Source organism: Anopheles maculipalpis, chromosome 3RL (genome assembly GCF_943734695.1).
Source record: "Anopheles maculipalpis chromosome 3RL, idAnoMacuDA_375_x, whole genome shotgun sequence".
Taxonomy (NCBI): Eukaryota; Metazoa; Arthropoda; class Insecta; order Diptera; family Culicidae; genus Anopheles; species Anopheles maculipalpis.
Genome location: NC_064872.1, coordinates 23699930 through 23718751, shown reverse-complemented (window position 1 = coordinate 23718751; position 18822 = coordinate 23699930). Strand labels below are relative to the sequence as shown.

At 43.3% G+C, this 18822-nt stretch overlaps 2 protein-coding genes across 2 annotated transcripts in view; one reads left to right on the top strand and one right to left on the bottom strand.

Annotated features, from left to right (window-relative positions):
* Positions 1-9293, bottom strand: part of LOC126564321 (daxx-like protein) — an 87728-nt gene extending 78435 nt beyond the window's left edge. The window contains exon 1 of the mRNA XM_050221324.1: positions 9282-9293. The gene's annotated coding sequence lies outside the window, so the exon portion shown is untranslated. The remainder of the gene's footprint in view (positions 1-9281) is intronic.
* The window catches only part of LOC126565027 (ankyrin repeat domain-containing protein 29), a 230678-nt gene that overhangs the window by 14267 nt on the left and 197589 nt on the right, over positions 1-18822 (top strand). The window contains exon 2 of the mRNA XM_050222167.1: positions 12710-12820. Within this exon, the coding sequence (XP_050078124.1) occupies positions 12710-12820 (111 nt within the window). The remainder of the gene's footprint in view (positions 1-12709; positions 12821-18822) is intronic.

The window sequence follows — 18822 nt, the reverse complement described above, 5'->3', positions numbered from 1 at the left end:
ACACATATGTTTTACTGTTTTTGAAATTAAGGTTAATCGAGTTTTGTTATAACCGAAAGATTGTAATTTAATTTAATATTCAAATATTCAAAACAACATTTCCACTTTCTACAGCATATCATTAAGCAAAACGCTTTAAATTCTGCAGTCCTCATGACAAATGCTCTCATTTTAGGTTCCAAACAGTTTAGGATTTTTTTAGTTTTTTTTTGTTTATTTGAAGATTGAGCGAAAGCATCGTTGGTTTCTTACACGATGTATCCATAATCCACCGATCTCCTACAGGTCTCCCTTCACCTGATCCAGCAAACGAACTTGCTGTGCTCCCCGACGCCTCGTGCCGAACTGGGGGTCGCTGACGAATACCTTCTTTGCCGGGTATGAGTCCGGCATTTCAGCTGGCGCATAACATGCCCCAGCCGTCATATCCTGCCGGTCCTTGCCTCCGTCGGGTTGTCTGGTTAACGTAATATCTGTTGTTTACTATTCGATGCGTTATATGTTTTCTAGGGGTGGCTTGCAAGGCCTCTCCCCCAACCCCCTGTCACGTCGGAGGTCTTACGCATCCTTTCTGGATGTCCCTTCGGATGCCAGGACAGAAGGGACAACCAACCGCCCATGGAGAACAGACGCTGGCCATCGCCCCCCCCCCCCCCGCCTAATTTAGCTATACAACCCATCCTCCTAAGGGGTTTGGTTCCCCCGTTGGATAGTTGGAAAGATATGTTACTGTTCTGTACGCCGTGGACGTATTGAGTCGGAGTAGGGTATGGAGATCCTATATTAACCTTCAGGAGGTGTCGGACCTTACCCGTATCAGTGTGGTATTGCTACAGACACTGACAAAAGAACCATGCTTTCGATAGTTTATCTTATTTTCAATAATATGAGACCTCCTTATGTCCTCTTTTCAAAAAGCTGTTTTCGATACCTTTTTTTATTCACCGAAGAACGGCCAGGCCGTATAACTTAGATTTCGATACATCTACGAGGTATAACTATCAAATTTTGGTAGAATGATTATCAGCAACTGAACTATCTATAGTAACCTTGTCTTTGTCCAAAAGTTCATCAAAGATTGTTTAACAATAAAAAACATAAAACATGTATGAAATTTTTTTACCCGAAATTTCAAGCTTCTTTTATTAATACACCTCATCTATCCTAGAGTTGAAAAATGTAAAGTATGGATCGCCAAAACTATAAAAAAGCTTTTTTTTACTTTTTGTTGTGTAATTCAATACTCAGAACGATTTCCAAAATATTTAAGTAAATTTGGCATAAAGAACTAAGCAGATTCGTTGAAAATTGGTTTCAAAATCTCATTTTTATTTATCGCGATGACATTTTCTTCTTCTTGGCTTAACGTTCTTTAAGGTCACGCCGTTCAAGACTAATGAAATTTGAGGCATTTGTTGGTTGATTTCTTGTCGCTACGGCAAGGTGCCTAAAGCTATGCAATCCGCTTGACAAATCGATTAAGTATCACCAATTGGTAAATGTGATAAAATTTTATACAGACTGACGTGTCACCTTGAAAGTCATTTTCTTTGGGTGTGGTTAAAGATCGCTGACACGTAAATAAATCTGTTTTATAATAACATGTATACTTTACGTAAAAAAAAGGCTAAATCCCCCGATGATCGTGGATGGGCTCATCTCCCATTCGTTAATGAAAATTGCTAAAAATAATCCTGCAAGGTAAAACCGTTCCACCGTTACGATGCACACGTCAATACGGTGCTAATGCTCGTTCGGGAATACTCAATTAATAATCGTAACTCAGGCAAGGTGGATTAAAAAACACCCCCACGAAAGACGTTTGCCACACGGTATTAAACACCAGGGATTAGCTAGAAAATGAATGATGTTTTGTGTCGCTAGGAGCTGTGTGTGTGTGTGTGGGAACCGTTTTATAGTATAGCGACATTGATGATGAGGATTTTTTCTTCTACTAGATAACGCTTTTGAACGTTGTTCGACGATGGTGACGAGTTGTCTTATGCATGAGCCATGCTCCGGCTTCGTTTGCGCTATTCATTACGACGCGCAGTGTCTTAGGGCAGGCGAGTTTGTCATCTTTTACACTAATCCTTTCTGAGTCCTTCGAAAGTTCTAGCCGTCATGTCCCACATTGCGAAGCAAAGGGCGCTGCATACACACAATGCCCCACTTCAGTGATAGCGTGTGGATCTCCTTCTGGGAAGATTCCCCTCCCTGTGCGCGAGGCTGATGATGGTGGTAGAGAAAGTATTTTAAATTTTTAACGGATCATTTAACATTCATCTGTGCGCTTTGTGGGAAGTGGCGGATTCGCTTTGGAGTTTCCTATGATATTGCCGCACCCAGTAGTACGCGTCCCAACGTGAAACAGCTAGACCATATTACATCATTCACTTCTGCTGGGTGGACTCTAAGCAGAGGGTAATTAATCTTCATTTCGCGTACGGTCGCCGGTGGACGTGTAATCAGCGGGACAACATTTGGTGTGCAAGGCCCTCGTGTGTATAGCGTTCCGGGCGAGGAAAATTTCGGTTCCCTGTGGTGTGGTGAGTGTATATAGGCTTTTCGGTAGAAAATGTATCAATCGCCTGCCAACAGCCGCTGGTGGAACTGTGTTTTCTTTGTGTGAGTTTGGTTTTTTTTCGGATGGAACTTAAATGTCTGCTTTTTACGACCAAACTGACCAGCATGAGCAGGCAGACCCGCAGCAAAAGCATAACATCCTGCAAGAAACGGTTTAATCGAGTGAAAATGAGCTTACTCCGTAGAGAGTGAGTGTACAGGGATAATGATCATTAAAAGGATTTTCTTTCATTTTAGGACACGAAATAGGAAATAAAATAAACCCTGCTGGATGTGCACCGCGCGCGCGCTTGGTCTATTTATAATGTGTAACATTGCTCAAGGTTGTCGCATCATGGTGAGACATATGTTCGGTTTCTGCTTCATTGTGGTGGACTGGGCGTTTCAGTTCCGGCCGCCGGTGGCGGTGCTGGTGTGGGAGTAGTGTCCTGTGCAACCAGTGTGTCGGCAATACCCTTCAGCAAGTCACCCAACACAGGCGAATGGGCCACTTTGTTCAAGAATTGTGTGGCTGCATTTTTTCTCAGCAGGTCGTTTGATTCCACAGAGGTAGCTGGGTCGGATGATGGATAGTAATTACGGCAGAAGAATTTTGTTATAAGCAAAAAGAAAGCTTTAATTTACTTACCGTAAGCAAGGATTGCGAATGCAACTAGCAGAACGATTGTCAGCTTCATGGTGAATCGGCCGGTGGGTTGTTCTTATGTTTCCAAAAACACACGCAATTTTGATATGATGATGTTCTAGCTCGGGTTTCCACTTTTTATAGGGAAAATCGTTCCAACGCCGTACTAAGAATAAAGCGATCAATTAGGTGAGGAGCCTCACTAAAAGCAACCGCTTCCTTTGTAGTGGCCGAAAGTAAATGAATGTTTATGCCAAGTTTCAATTAGTTTCTTGAAGAATGCTTCAGGTGCTAAATTAAATTAAGCCGCCCTAAGATTGATAAGAACCTCGTTGCTAGGAAAATTTAGGTTTGCCATTAATTAATCGGTACAGCAATTCTTTTGTTAAATGTTAAATCCAGCAACGTTACACCGATGTGATCGTAATTGGATTTTTAATTGTTGCTTTTTCTTTGTTAGCGCACTTGCGGTCGAACGTGGAGTGAAGTACCTTGCGATAGATATCGCAAATAGAATCAGATATCGGAATGATACCATTCAAGAATTTGTCTCATTAGACGCGCAACTTTTGCTTCGTCCAAAACTTTCCCCACAAACCAGTGCAGTTCTTATCATCCAAGACGAGCTAGAAGTGGTTAAAAAGGAGGGAGTTGGGGGTTACAGATTTTCCGCACGACAACATCCGCAACCAAGACTGCTGCTGCTACCACCACTGTATCGCAATAAAACATCACCGTACCCCAAGAACCAAGAACGCAGACAGGGTAGACGTTAAAGCGTTTTAGGATAGCCCGGCAGATGCGATAGTAGTATGCACCCTGACAGCGTTTCTCGCACGATGGCGCATTTACCACACTCTCTCACCTAAAAACCTCAAGGAAAAAGTAGACAACATTTCTTACGCTTCGTTGCACTGACTGGAGCAGAGCAAGTGCGGTTTTATCCATTCCTCCGAGACACAAGGAACTCCCATCGGGGCTTCCTTCCATCGGGGTTTTGGGTTGTGTGTAATGTTAGCACAGCTAGTGGTAGTAGTAGTAAGTGTTCTCCGGAGGAATGCTGTCTGGGAAGAGAACCTCCCGGCCGGTACGAATGTTGTTGTGATGTCAATTTGAATTTGCTACTCTCGGTACTTCCGGATGTCTCCCCACTAGTGAAGTCATGCTCCCTATGCCGCTTTTTAAAAGGAAAGCGAGCGCAAAACTTTCAATATTATCCTCCGTAGAGGAGTTTTTTTTTGCCGCTCCCGTCCTGTGACCAGGCTGCTGGCTGCAAAGGAAAACGCTGCCGAGAAGAAGATAAACAAATTTTGTGGAAAAAATATGTAATTCTATCTTTTCGCAAATGCAAATTGCTTGCGAGTCTGCCTTCTGACGTGCACGTGACGAATCCGATGCCAAGTGTGCGCGGCTGATACGAGAGATTATTGTACCTACTGATCCTCCTCCTCCTTTGGCTAATCGGGGCTGAGGAATGGATTTAAATGGGGATTTTCTCCGGTCGACCGGCGGGCCGTTCCATGATGCAGCTTTACTTTTGTAGTGCATTACGCTAATCGAAAAGAAGTGCATTAGACGAGTTTCACTTTATTTTTTTTTTGTTGCTGTTGTTAATTCTATACACCGTTCTTTTTCATCTCGAGAGATAGATCGACCCATAAGGTTCTATGGTGGATCCGAGAAGTCAAAAGGATGCTACTTGGAAGCTACTTGACGTTTGCTTGCCGTTAGAAATTCTGTCGAGGCTCTTTGGTGTGGGATGACTCCCGACATGTATCAACTAGCATTTAAGTTTAAAACTCAACTTTGTAACGATGAGAAGAGTCTTGATGAGTGGCGTGCAGCAGCAGACGATCGTGTATGAGAATAGTGTAAAAATGGTTGCATAACTTGCAGGCGCGATAGGCTTCGGTTCGTTCATTTCTCGAGCCGTTATTTTTCCTGATTGCTTGTTTTGCCCTGTCACTGTACAACACTCCTCCCAGCCCTCCTGGGGCTCCTGCATCTTCTGCATGAAGTTCGTTGCATCCGACGATGGGATTATATTTTATTTGCAATTTTTCAATCAGCATTAAAATTATGAACCATCAAATAGGGGCAAGTAAAAGAAGGTAGAGAGGCAGGAGATGAGGCTTTATGTCTTTTGGTGGGGGGGGGGGGGGGAGGAGAGAGAGAGAGAGAGAGAGAGAGAGAGAGAGAGAGAGAGAGAGAGAGAGAGAGGGAGGAAACTGTTCATCTTCTGCACGGTAAAAGGGGTGCTGTGTTTTTTTTGTTCTTCGCTCCACTGTTTCATCTGTTACATTACATTGGATTTGGATGTTTTCTTCTTTCTCCGGAGGCCGAACCGATGCACCAGTACAAGTAGTATCGTGCCTTATTTATGACGCTCGTAAACGAAAGCGAACAGAATTATCCTCGTAAAAGCAAATTTCCTACAGTTTATTGAAAAGCACGCCGTAAAAACGGGGGCTACCCACTGACCGTAACTGAAGCTTTTAGTGCTGTTGCCGTTGCCACCATCTTCCTAAAGCTTTCTTCAGGGCGTAGAAGTCAAGATGCCGGTTCCTCATCCCTCGGAAGGGATGGGTTTTATCTTTCCCTTTTTGTGGCGTCAAGACGATTGCATTTCTTTAACGCGCTTTTGTCGTTTCATTTTGATGGGGGGAAGGGAAAGGGATATGGATAGGGTGTGAGGTAGGTCATGTTCAACAATATTTCACATGTTTGATGGGTGTTTGATGTATATTGAAATGAAAGGAAACCATTAGCTCTTGTATGCAAAGGTAAAATCTCCGTAACGGATCTCTTTCGGTTCGCGTTAGCTTGGGAAGTGACGGGATGGTGCGGGACAGCTTTACGACTGTTGCAATCCTCTTAACAATGCACCGGTGAATGGTGGGTGTGATGCTGCAATGTGCAGTTCGATTAGTTTTAAGCTACGAGTTGAGCGAGGGTGTTAGGTAGAGGCTTGGATGGCTTGCGTTTTATTTGTAACCGAACCGGTTTGCATTTTTTTTTGCGTTTGACTCTTGGAGCTTGGAAAGATATTGTTCTAGGGTTAATGGTACAAGCATGACGTCTAAACATGCGTGTGACACAATTCTTTGCTGTCTTTCTAAGCGATTCGTCTTGAGAGAAAATCTCTTCTAGATTCTCACTAAGATACATCTTCCAAAGATCATATATGAATCTGATCAAAAGGCCATTTTAGCATGGCCGGTCTTCACACGGTAAAACCGGGTATCAAATCCCGTTCACCTCCCCGTGAACAAGGTTGACTCATCAGCTGTGGGTAAAACGTCGTCAAGAAAATCCAATAATGCCCTCTCGAATGTCCAATTCTTTTCGAGTGTGTAGAAGACTAATTGTACGATCAGAGAAGTATTAATTAAGGAAGATAATCAGACGTTGTTTCGCCAAACGACGAGATCAATATCAAATCTCCTATGCTGAATTGAGCCTAGGCAGTTTTCAACAAGAAGTTACATTGTAGTCGGATGTCAAGAATCTATAACTGGTATCAGTATCTGTGGAACGAATACTAACTTCTTGACAGGATCAGCGTTTGATTTCATCCGAACTTTTGCTCCGTACACTGGAGCCTCTGGAAAAACCAAGACTAAGTTATTTCAGGTCCATGAGTGCGGTATCCCTCCAAAATTGAATTTGCAGATTGTTATTGCATATTGAGCTCTGTGTCCTATTTGACCACTTAGTTCGTTTACCGATGGACCGGTTATTTGGATGAGTAATGTTACGACAATCTGTGCCATTAAAGTTCCTCATATTCCGTCAAATATACACTTCACTGTTTCTACATTTATCTTTCGGAGTTTACAGCCTTCCTAAAGATCCTCAGGAGCAAACATTTGTTAATAAAATAACAGTACCGAAATGTCAACGAATTCTTGATCAATCCTCAAGGTTGCCCAGTAAATGACAAGAAAACATTCAATAGTATTTATTCCTCGATGGCTTTATAAACCCTCTTAATCAATCCGATGACTGCGGATACACACGCACTACACACCGGTTCCACCAACTGCAATTCTACTCAATTGTACTTAAAATAATCGTAAAACACGACATGAAACAACACGGTCCCGTATAGCTCCCGCCAATCTTTAGCCGATTCGCCGGAACCAATTCGCGCAGCAAGACCATCGATAAAATAGACATTTTTCTTTATTCATTATTAAGCGCTTCCTCGCTTAACCGGGCGCGCACACAACAGTGTCGTTAAACATGATGCTTAATTCCCGGTTCCCGGGAGATCCTGCTTGAATTGGACTTTTATCCCCAGCTACCTCCCCGGTTACGATCATCGGCTTGTAAGTAGCTGTGTGTATGGCTGCTAGATGCTACTGGAAATTGGAAACCGGTACTCAAAACAACATTATTTCCTCCCGTTTTAGCGCAACAAAGCAATTCACATTGTGTCCAGCTTCGATAATCGATACACCCGGAGAGTGAGAGAGCAAAAAACAGCAATCGAAAAACCCATAACAACATCTCAACCAGCGGAGTTTTGCTACCGAGGGAAAGGCGAAACCAAAGAATTCTTAACCCACACCACATCATGATGGGCCTCATGGTGTGTGACTGTCGCGAAGACTCTTAACCAAAGAGTAAAGTGCTGCCCCCAACTCCAACGTATTTGGCTTCGGCAGGCGACCGTCCTCATCGGAATGGCAATCAAATCGTGTGATTCATGGCCACAATCATTCACGGCCGAGGGCAACCAACTCCCCACAGCAGAGCAACACACTGCTTACAGCCAGTGGCACAGGCTCCCCCCGTGGTACTCGTATGTGAGGTCGGATTATTAATCGGACATTAATTGGCCATAAAACTACCGGTGCGCCCCCCTTAAGAGCGCAACAGGAGCGGTCGGTGTCGTCGTAGTCATCCGGCCGTGAACAAGCGTCACAGGCCCGCACGATCTGAGAGCTCGCTCTCTATCTCACCGGGGTCCGGGTGTAAATAATCACCCATTTTATTTCGTCCCACTCACCGTCCCTCCCATCCCCGCACGGTTACATACGGGTTCTCTACATTTGGCAAACTCAAATCACAAGCAGACCGGCACATGTGTGTGAGACAACAAGGGTGCAAAATTATGAAACCGGCAAAAACAGCGTGGTGCAGCTGCAGTTTTTCGATTCGATGGTCGACCTGGCGAAACTGATCGCTCTCAAATTGAGGGTACTGTGTGCAGCACAGTGATGCGGCTGTTGAGGAACACCCACGTGAAGGCGTGATCGCGTCAATAGGCTTTTGTTTCGGCAACATTACTTCCTTTTCCGTTTTGGTGTGTCTGTATGTTTTGTTTTGTGCGCTAATTAACCACCGTTCGGCCAGGTTCTAATGTGATGTGCACGGGCAAATTGTAGGCTTCGTTACACAAATTATGATAGATGATGATATTGTTAATGCGGCCTACGCCACAACACTGCTCCACTGTATGCTCCATTTAAGCTAAATGTTGTGCGAATGTGAATTGAACGGTAGACAGAGGGAAGCCCCCAATGTTAAGCAAACAAAATCATCTCTTATTTGTGCATCCATGAAGTTGGGCCATTATTTAACACGCCATCAAGACAAAAGCGAAAGAGATACACTGAACCGTTTCCGGTACACATCACTCTCACCCCACACGGTTGCGAGTGCATAATTGGCAACTTCAGGTGGACACCAACAAAAAAAAAAAAAAAAAGGCGAGCGCTGCTAAAGAGACCGAAACTTTACCATGCTGCGTATGCTGAAACTAAGCTTTTCAGCTCGTTAGTTTTATGACGCTCGGTGGGCTAAATATTCGAAACTTCACTACTCAAACATTGACCATATCTCCCCCGTCGCTGCTCGCGCACTACATAAATCAAACATCCTCACAATCTTCGCCCCATTTTGCGCGGCTCCCTAATGCTCGGTTTTGTTTTCCACGGTTGTCGGCTCGCGTAACGTGCCCCGGAAGTGGGTTGGAAAGTTGGCTGTGAAAATTGAACGGTGGGTGCGCTAAGCAGCGTGTGGTGGTTGTTGGGGTTTGTAGTTTCGCGGGCTACCGGAAAACGTTAATGGTTTGTTACCTTGAGATTTGACGGGCTACTAGCACACGCCTGTGTACACGCCTTTGCCCCGGTGGAAGAACGTCAGATTCGATTGGCAACCGGTAATAAGATGGCGTCGAGCGTTCATCGTCAGGTCACACCTTTCGTGACGTATCGTGACGGTGTTTTTTTTTGCTTCCATATCCGTTGTACCGTCCGATCCCCCTGCTAACGCGACCTCGTCACAGTGTTGCAAATTCCGGGTCATCGAGCGTTGCATGTTAGTCGAAGCTTTAAAGGGCTCCCCCGTTGTTTCTTCATCTGCTAATGGGATTTTCGAACGAGATTTGACGTTGGCTCGCCTTCACGCCACAAAACTTGGGAGCCCTTTGTGTGAGAAGAACACAGATGTATGTGTGTGTGTGTGTATGTGTCTCTCTATAGTACTAAAAGAATCCATTTTCCTTCGCGTAAAGAGCAAAAGTGTGCTGGTCATGCTTTAGAGGTTGGCGTGTCACTGGCAGCTACCTTTGGCTGTAAGTCACCTTCATTGATGGAATTCCGGTGGAAATGAATTGAGCGAGCTTTAGCTGAGGAAAGCGAGTTTAAGGAGGGGGAAAAATGCTAATGGCACTAACGATAGCAACGAAATTCGTGGACAAAGTAGACGTAGGGTACTCCAGAAGTTGTAGTAGTAGTAGGTCAGGTTCGTTGTTGAGTGCTTTAATTTTGTACTTAGAGTAACTTAGTGAACGCTTTTACTTGGTTTCATTTCTGAGGATTTGTTGCGAGCTTTAACATTCGTCAAGATGTGTATGCTGGAATTGAATCCTTCAGCTTACCAACGTAACAATTCAATATCGGTTATGAACGCGCAGACGTCAGCATGCAGCAAGTAGCGAACATTGTGAGGTCTCTTGTTAAATCCTTGAGCTAATTCGGTACGAGTTTAATACTCGTACCGAATTATCCCAAGGAGCGGGTATGTAAATTGGAGTTCTCTGCATTAGTTGTTGCTGTTCGGTAACGGAATCGTCCTATGCACATATTTCTAATCCATATATGCACCCCGCAGGTTGGCGTTTTCTCAATTAAGCTTCATTACGATTGGGCGGTTTTGTGGTTCTAACTGTGGGCTTAATTATGACGCGGTCCTACATAGTAGAATTCGTTTTCCCATGAGAAAAGAGGATGCATTTTTTTCGTAGATTCTGTGGCCTTTTTTTCTCCCCCACTAACGACTCAAGCGCCCTTTTGAGCAAGAACCGTCAGCGTCAGAGCTTCTCGCTCTCGTCTTTAGCAAAGCGCTTGAAAGCGTGTTTTTTGCCTGTGTAAGGCGCAAATTGAATAATGAAATGATTAGTTATCCAAGAAGTTACAGGCAAGCCACAATGCCACAAAAAGGAAGAGAAGAATCCTTACGATCCTTGCGGTGGTACGAGAGAAGCGGTCCTTTTCATCTTCAGCGTCATCGTCATCTAACAATCCTTTATCGTTCTTCTTCTTTCTCTTCTTACTTTCATTATAAATGATCAATGAAGATGTTCCTTTGTCCTTCTAGTCCTTCTAGTCGTAAAAAAAAACCGCTCTCTGTGTTAAACGTCTGCACCGCAGCGAGCACAAAGAACGCTTACTTGGTGTCCTTTTTGTTCCCCTGTGTGCAGTTTTCTCCACAAAACCATTGACCATTTGGAAATTCCCGGGGGGGCGGTGGTGGATAAAATGAGGAAGCATCAAGCAAAGGGTGGAAAACGCTGTCACAACACTCTTCTTACAATTCATCGATTCCACATCGACATTACATCCCTGGCGCTAGCTTTGTGGAGCTTTCTGGAGTGGAAGTATGGCGTTTAGTTATCTTGGCGGCTAAGCATAGGGATTAGTGATCGATTCTCTACCAGTAAAGGCAAACATTGGACCAGTCGATTGGCTTTCATTATTTGTGTGGTGGTGGTGGTTTGTTTTCGATTCGATATGCACACACTAACACACTCTATCTTTCTTTTATCCACTTCACGGATTAGTTGTTTGTTCTTAAGTACATTTATTTGTGCTCTCTCGCTCATACCATTTCGTTCTACTTTTTTGTAACTTGTGTTGTGATAGGGACTCATCCATTTTTCCTTTCTTTAATGCACTCCGTTGTGCTCGTTACTCTCTTTTCCTCCCATTGGGGTTTGTTTGGGTAGGTGAGGTTCCTCTTTTGCGTTTGTGTAAATCATCACTAAATTATTGTTTGCTTCTGCATGTCTTTCTTGTTACAGCTGACAACACCCAGACGACGACTAATGCCGGCCCGGCAAGCCCGGGCTCGGGGAGGTTTTTTTTTATTTTATTTTCGCTTTCCGCGACTGCAAAATTTTTAAACATTAGTCTAGCCATGCAAACACACACACCTTGCTGAGGGAAGCCCTTGCTCTCCCTTTCTCTATTGTCTATGTATGTGTGTGTGTGTGTGTGTGTTTAAAGGGGGAAGCTTTTGCATTCTTAGCCGAATGGATGGTGGCCACCCATGCTTTCCCACCGACTTTGTGTTTACTTACCGTCGGTCACACTCCGGTTGTTGGTTTTGTGCTGTCGTTTCGCTTTGTTTTCCAACTCTGTGGTTTGCAGTGCGAGAGACACTCCTGCCTTCCCTGTGCTACACTTCCTCTCTTTTGCCTAACTCATTGTTGTGGTAGTAAAAGGGTTCATCGTTTACTTAGGGATTCGCGCTTCGTTTCTCGCGGTGGCGCACAAAAAAAAAAACCAACGTCAGCAGCTTCCTAAGCGCCTGTATGTATGCAAAACTGCGGGCCCCGTATGGGTTGGGAGGGAAGGAGTGTACCATAATTCCATGTTATTACAAAGGTTAATTTGCTATTACAATTAAAGGTCACGCGAGGTGAATTCTTCCTCTTCTTTGCCCTCCCTTCTTCACTACCATTCGCTTCCTTCTGGACAAAGAAGTTTGTAAGGTTAAGTATTCCTCGTACGCGTGTTTCTTTTGTTTTGTTAGGCTTGCTGTGTGAGGGCGAATGTTTGGCAAGAGTTACCGTTTGGCGTGGCAGTGCACCTTCCTGTTTTTTGCTCACCTTCTTCTTTTGCCCCAAAAGAAGAGAAAGAATATTTTTATAAAGCACTATTAAATAAAGCATCTTTATAAATGGGGCCAAATTATGGGGTTGTGCTTTATAAGCATTTATCATAAAACAGGACTTAAATTATTATTTTCTCTTTATAAAAACTAGTGCAAAAAGTGTTAAGCAGTGGCCAACGATGAATTTTTTTTAAAATATAGGGTTCTTTGTTTTACTAGTATTATCACTCCATTTTCACCAAACACTCTCACATAATCCACCAGGCGGCTCCATCAATTTTTTTTGTGGTCCGAAAATTAATAATCCCATTCACACAAGCTTCTTCTCGCTAAAACGTTTCTGTTTTTTTGTTTCAATTTTTTTTCTCACAGAAAGAAACCCTTTCGGACGTACAGCTACACCTGGCTGCCCTGCGTGGTGACGAAATGTTGCTGAGACGAGTGCTGGACAGCGGCAAGGTGCACGTAGACTGCCGTGATGAGGTAAGTGAATCTCTAAACAGGTGCAAGGGGGGAGCTGGGTGTGCTGGGTGTAGTGGTAAATATAATCCCACTTACAAACAACCATTGGCGCCTGCTCTTATAGCGCCACCAGTTTGTTCCACATTCGTTTCCCGCTGTGGAAAGGGATGCAAACATATATACACGTTTTACCAGGTCGAGGAACCGACGCACCGATTATCCCGCATTTAGTGTACAAAGTCTAACGGAAAGGGAGCTTTTTTGTTGCATGAACCAATGCCCCATCCCGTCGCACGGCAGTGGTCGGCTTTTCCGACACCAACACAACGTAAACAGCTAACCGAGAGCCGACCGGTGAGGATTAAAAATGAGCGGAAAACGGTGTGTGTTTTTTTTTATTTTGGGGGTGAAAATTGAAATTAGCAACAGACCAGCGCGAGACTAGCCTTGTTAGTAGAGTGTACACATCTGCACATGTGCGAGGGAGAAGTAAAAAAGAAAACTCCAACCCGATGGTATGGCAGGAAGGTTTGGTTACGGTTTGTGCAATTTATAATCATTAGCGCTATCACTCACAATCACAATGTTTTGTTGCGCTGCTGCTGCTTTTTTTGTTGCTATTGTCCACACCCAAACGCTAGACCAGTGTATCCTGCCTCGTCTGATTTGTGTCACACTTCACAGCCCACCTCCTCCACCATTTCCAACCCCCATCGGCACCTTCTCTAACTGGGAGTAATAAATTTTCCCTTTGGCGTTGGCAACCGGGCATGGTTGATGGACGCGAACGGCGATGGTGATGGTTGGAAAAGCGCAAATGATAAAGTGTTTAGTTTTTAACGCTTTAAAACGCGGTAACCGCTTCCGATTTCCCGGGTGTGGCACACACGCCGATATGTTTGCTTTTTAACCGTGCCCGTTTGGCAACGGTGGCTGATGTTGTTGTTGCAGTTTAGAAATGGGTTTTGTGTTGCCGCTTTGTTTGTTAATATTTTATTTTGTAGTTTTTTCCTGCTGTTCTTGTAGCCCTTTGCACTATGGGGCGATATGGAATAAAATACGGGAACATGAAACAACTTTTGTGTGTGAAAATGTGCAGAAAAATATTTTTTATGTTTTACTTTTTTGATAATTTTTATGTGGAATTTTGATACTTAGACGTTCTTTGTGTTATTTTTTTTGTTTTTAATGATTTTTTTAAGACCTTTGATTTTAAATGTTATTTTAAATATTTCATAAGATACCTGTGGCCATGGTCGTATCGCTTAAAACTAATTTACAGACTAGTTATAATTCACATTGGTTTGTAAACGTTTCCTTATTCAAGCCGTGAAATTATTATCCTTATCCTCCCTATTTTTATTAATTAATCGGTTTACAACACTTACTATTCAGGTACGGGTAAAACGTAGTCAAGGAACGTCAGTAACGGCAGGTTCAAAATCTCTCGAGGTTTGAATCCGTGACAGAGAAGAAGTAAAAGAAGAGAAAGAATATTTTTATAAAGCACTATTAAATAATCTACAAAAAAGCAAATGTTATTTTATTTCTCAAAACGTTATTATTTTATAAATCTTTTTCTGGCCTTACGACCTACTAGGTCATGTCAGGCACCGAATGGCTTACTTAACTTGAAAATACCCCCTAGTTGTATGATCACTACGGGGGAATGGCCCGGAACTTCAATATCGCCCTTACCAACGGGCCACCCCAATATTTTCTATGTATATATTTTTTTTATCTTGGTAGTTGTATTCGCACCGGATGACCCAGCTCAGAAAGCCCTTTTAGACCACACACAGTGTCCACACGGACAGTAGGGAGGAGGCGTGGTAGGTCCAGATTGAGGTGAAAGGATGGCGTGGAATCATCCACCATCAAGGACGGGCTAACGAATTGGCGGACGACGGCGCGAGACCGTGAGTGGTTCCGAATTCTGCTGCGGCAGGCCAAGACCGCAAAGCGGTTGTAGCGCATGTTAAGTAAGTAAGTAAGTTGTATTTGCATGTGCAAATGTGGATGACTTAGCAACTATTCTTGCAAGATTTGCAAACTAACCGGAAGACCTCTTGCAACCTCCTTGATGACACCGGTAATCGAAAGGCTTAATAAACTCACTGATACCTTGTAGTTAGATAGTCAGTCCTAACTACGGGAGTACGGCCCGGATGGAACCGTGGTCTTGCCTTTTGAATACAGGCGCCGATGTTGCCAACTCTACCACCGGACAGTCCAGTGAAACACTTCCTGATTCCAGAATACAAATGCTTCAAATTTAACGAACAAACTAATATGGGGACACATTTCACCCAATTGAATTTGAAATAATTTTCCTGGTGGGTATTGTAGTCTAATGTAACAAGCTTTAAAGAGAAATACTAGACTTTAATGTTTGATGGATTTATATCTACAAAACTTAGATCTAGATGAAGAGGTGGTGCTCTCCCTTCTGTAAAAATATGCAAAAATTGTAATCTTCGTGTATATACTTACCAGACATTTCAACCGCTTCGCGGGCATGACCTACCCCAATAATTCTCCATGCTCGGTTTTTGAGGCGAATGCATCCACACTATCACTTCTCTTCAATTTGGGCCTGCTACGTCTCTTCTATGTAGACGGCTTCAAAGGAAGGACAAGGTTGTCCGGTGTCATACTCATGACACGACTGCCGGTCGTAGCCTGGCTAGTCTAATTCGGCTGCTTACTGGTGAGATCACAGTTCGTAGGGCTGTTGTAGCTTTAGTCATCCGTAATACAAACCTGCGAACGAATGCGAATGGCGGATACGTCTAATCCAAGTTTCCTGAACAAAGATGGACATAGTTTGAGGAGGAATTCCTAGCTGTATTGCTTGGTGGTTTTAGGTCTGTGGATCTCAAATCTGAACTAGTGATGATGAGCATTACTGAGACGAAGCCGTCAATGTGACAATCGCTCAAAAAGTGCAGTTGTCCGAGGCATGGGTGAACATATTTTTCACCGGTGCAAAGAGGCATATTGTGGATCGCAAAGACACTTCCAACAGGCCTTAGCAATTGCCATTAGTTATTAGGCCTGATTATATCTTACAAACGGAAAAGTCTCAAGACAAGCTTGTCAAACGGAAAATAAATTTGCATTATGAAACCATTCTTGTGACAGACAAGTTTCGTTAAGCAATTTTTTTCGTTAAATCTTCAAAATCAACCTGTCAAAGTGATGAAACCAACAAAAACAAAACCAAAAGTTTAAACAACTGTTCTAGTTGAGAAGATATTTTGTGTTGTAGCTGATATTTAGGATATCAAAATATTTTTTTTAAACTCATGTGAGCGATGATAGCAATAGTGCTGATTAAAGAACGGAAGAACTTACTAAACAACGTCGGCTGCTTCGTAGTATATTCGAAGTTCCTTTGGAACTTACTAATAAACCATAAACTTTTGGTTAAAAATTTTTTGATATGTTCTCGAAGTTGTTCTTTTCAGATTTAAGAGAAATTTTCGTATATCGAAGGTAATTTTTCTCGATATTCGTGATGAGATTGAGCTAAAGTTTCCGCCTGTAAGGGCAAAAGGATTCTCGCCAAAAGAAATGTTGGCTGCTACGCTGCGGTTTCTTGCGGAGGGTAGTTACCAAAATGGAACCGGGAAAGATTTCAATAAAGCAAATGCTTAACCAACTTTCTCCGTGGCATTAAATGCCAAGTGTTTAAATATTTTGGAAGAAACGTTGGCGCCCAAATCGAACGTTTTCGGTGCGAAAACGAACTGGAAACATACAGGAACGAGTGAGTTTGGCGCCTTTCCGTTTCGAATAGCTGACGGAAAACAGTTTGATAAATACGAGTCTCCGTTTGTGAATACAAATTGTTGGCAGTTTACCTGTAAGTTTGCCTTTCGTTAAGTTTTTTTAAACAATTAACAGACAACACAAACGCTTGTCATAATCCGAATTTTCTATTTTTGACAACTTGCCTTGACAATTTGTATGTGATAATCAGGCCCATTGTTGGAAAAACCTCTATCACTTCTTAAGATCTTAATTGACTATTCTGAAGGCAACAAAAGAGTGAAAAAAAGCTGATAAAATACAACAAAATATATTTTCAGCGACAAAGTATAAAGTCTAGCTAATATGGCTCGTAAAAAATCAGAAACAATGGATATTTTACATTTTTGACCGCTCACGTCCGACAGTGTGCCTTCTTTACGTTGCATTTAACGAGCTCTCCATCACGCATGGAACGCTAACAAATGAAGTTGAGTGGGATGATGTGCAACAGCGCGGGTGACACATCTGTGTTTGTGTGGCATGCCATGTTTGTCTATTGATTTTCGGTAGATTTATTAGTGACCGACGAGTCGGGTGTTCACCGCCAATGCCATCATCGGTTATGAGGGTTTAACCGAACCTGGCAACAATGTTGTTGAAGCCAGGAGCCACAAAGAGAACGAGCGAGGTAGAGTGTAGTATTGCAATCTGCAACAGAACTACAAATTAAACGGATTCGTTTTTTTTCTAAAATAATTTTCTATATGGTGCGTAATTGGTGAAAAACTACTCTAGTGTCTGCACTCTAGCGCACGAACGCATGATCCTGCCAGTGCCAACCGGACAGACAGAGACTGACCTCCCAGTGGAAGTGGATTATGATGATGAACACGGGCAGAAGAATCTGTGGTGCTGGCTTTGGCATATTATTTGGATTGGTTTTAGAACTGTGCATACCTCACCCCTGGTTTCCCATCTGGATATCGTTTTGGAGTCATTAATTTTTCAATATGGAAAATTTACCGGTTATCCGGATTTTTTGTTTTTTCGTTTTTGGTTTGCTTGCACAAGCACACGCACCATTTAATGTACGGAAAAAAACGGGTGGTACCGGTGCAGCCTCGAGTGCAGCTTTGCTAGCCGGTGTCGTATTTTTTACGCAAATTTATTATGCACCATCGGCTGCAAAATGGGTGCATTCGCCTCGCCTCGTACTGCTCGTTTGAGAATGCACTGGAAAAGCGTTTAGCGTTTTGTGCCAGTTTTTTTTCCCTCACAACTTCGGCAAGCGCTGTGGGGAGCGAAACGGTTAGGAAATTATTTTGATAATTAAACAAATTGTTGAAATATGATGCAAAACTTTCGGTTGACCGCAAAAGCCCGGTGCAGGTCATTCTGGCGCCGTAAACGAGCGCGTGCGTGTGTGAGCGTTAACTTTTATGCCTCACACACAGAACTAGGCACAGGGAGAGGGGGGGGGGGGGGGCGCTCCCGGAAAATGCACTATTAGAATACACGGGTGAAAAAGTGGAAAAAAAGAAGAAAGTTTTAGCTACGAAATTTAGTTTCATTTCAATTAAAAACATTGTTTAGTTGGAGTTAGTAGCAGAGGCAGGATGTTCGCCGGAATGTTGCCGAATTGAATTGCTCTGGCGTCGTCATGTTTCCGCTTCATTAATTCCGAGCGGAGATTGATGTTTCGTAAATGTACACGTGTGTCCCCGGTTGCTGCGGTAATCAACCGGACCCCAAACCGGAACCCGCTGGAACAAAGTTATGAGTTGTGTGTGGCGGTTAAACGAATCCGAAGCCTGTCTGCCCTGGAGGGCTTTGTTTTGTACAGTTTTGTTTCCCTCCGTCAATGGCTGACGGCGTTTTTTTTGTTGTTGCTGAGGCTTAACCTGCACTTGCTACAAGCTGCAATTAATTGCCACAAAATCTCTGTGTAGCGCCTTGGGAGATTTTTGTTGTTGCTCTTATTTATTTATTTATAGAGCGGCTTTGGGATGCTAAGACCTGCATTCACCTCTTTGCCAACGTGACCGCGGAGGAAAGGGTCATGTTTCAGGATGGAAAATGGATGCTTTTATTTCGAATTGCAGCAATACTGCAAGGCAGCATTTGCAGACGATTATTAGCATGGCAAAAATGACCCTGGTGCAATAATAAAACCCAAGTTACGCAGGTTAGATTGAGCAAAGGCACTCGTCCTAGGCGCATTGGCTGAGGAGCGGAGTGCGGGATAGAAAAGTTGGTAAGCATACACC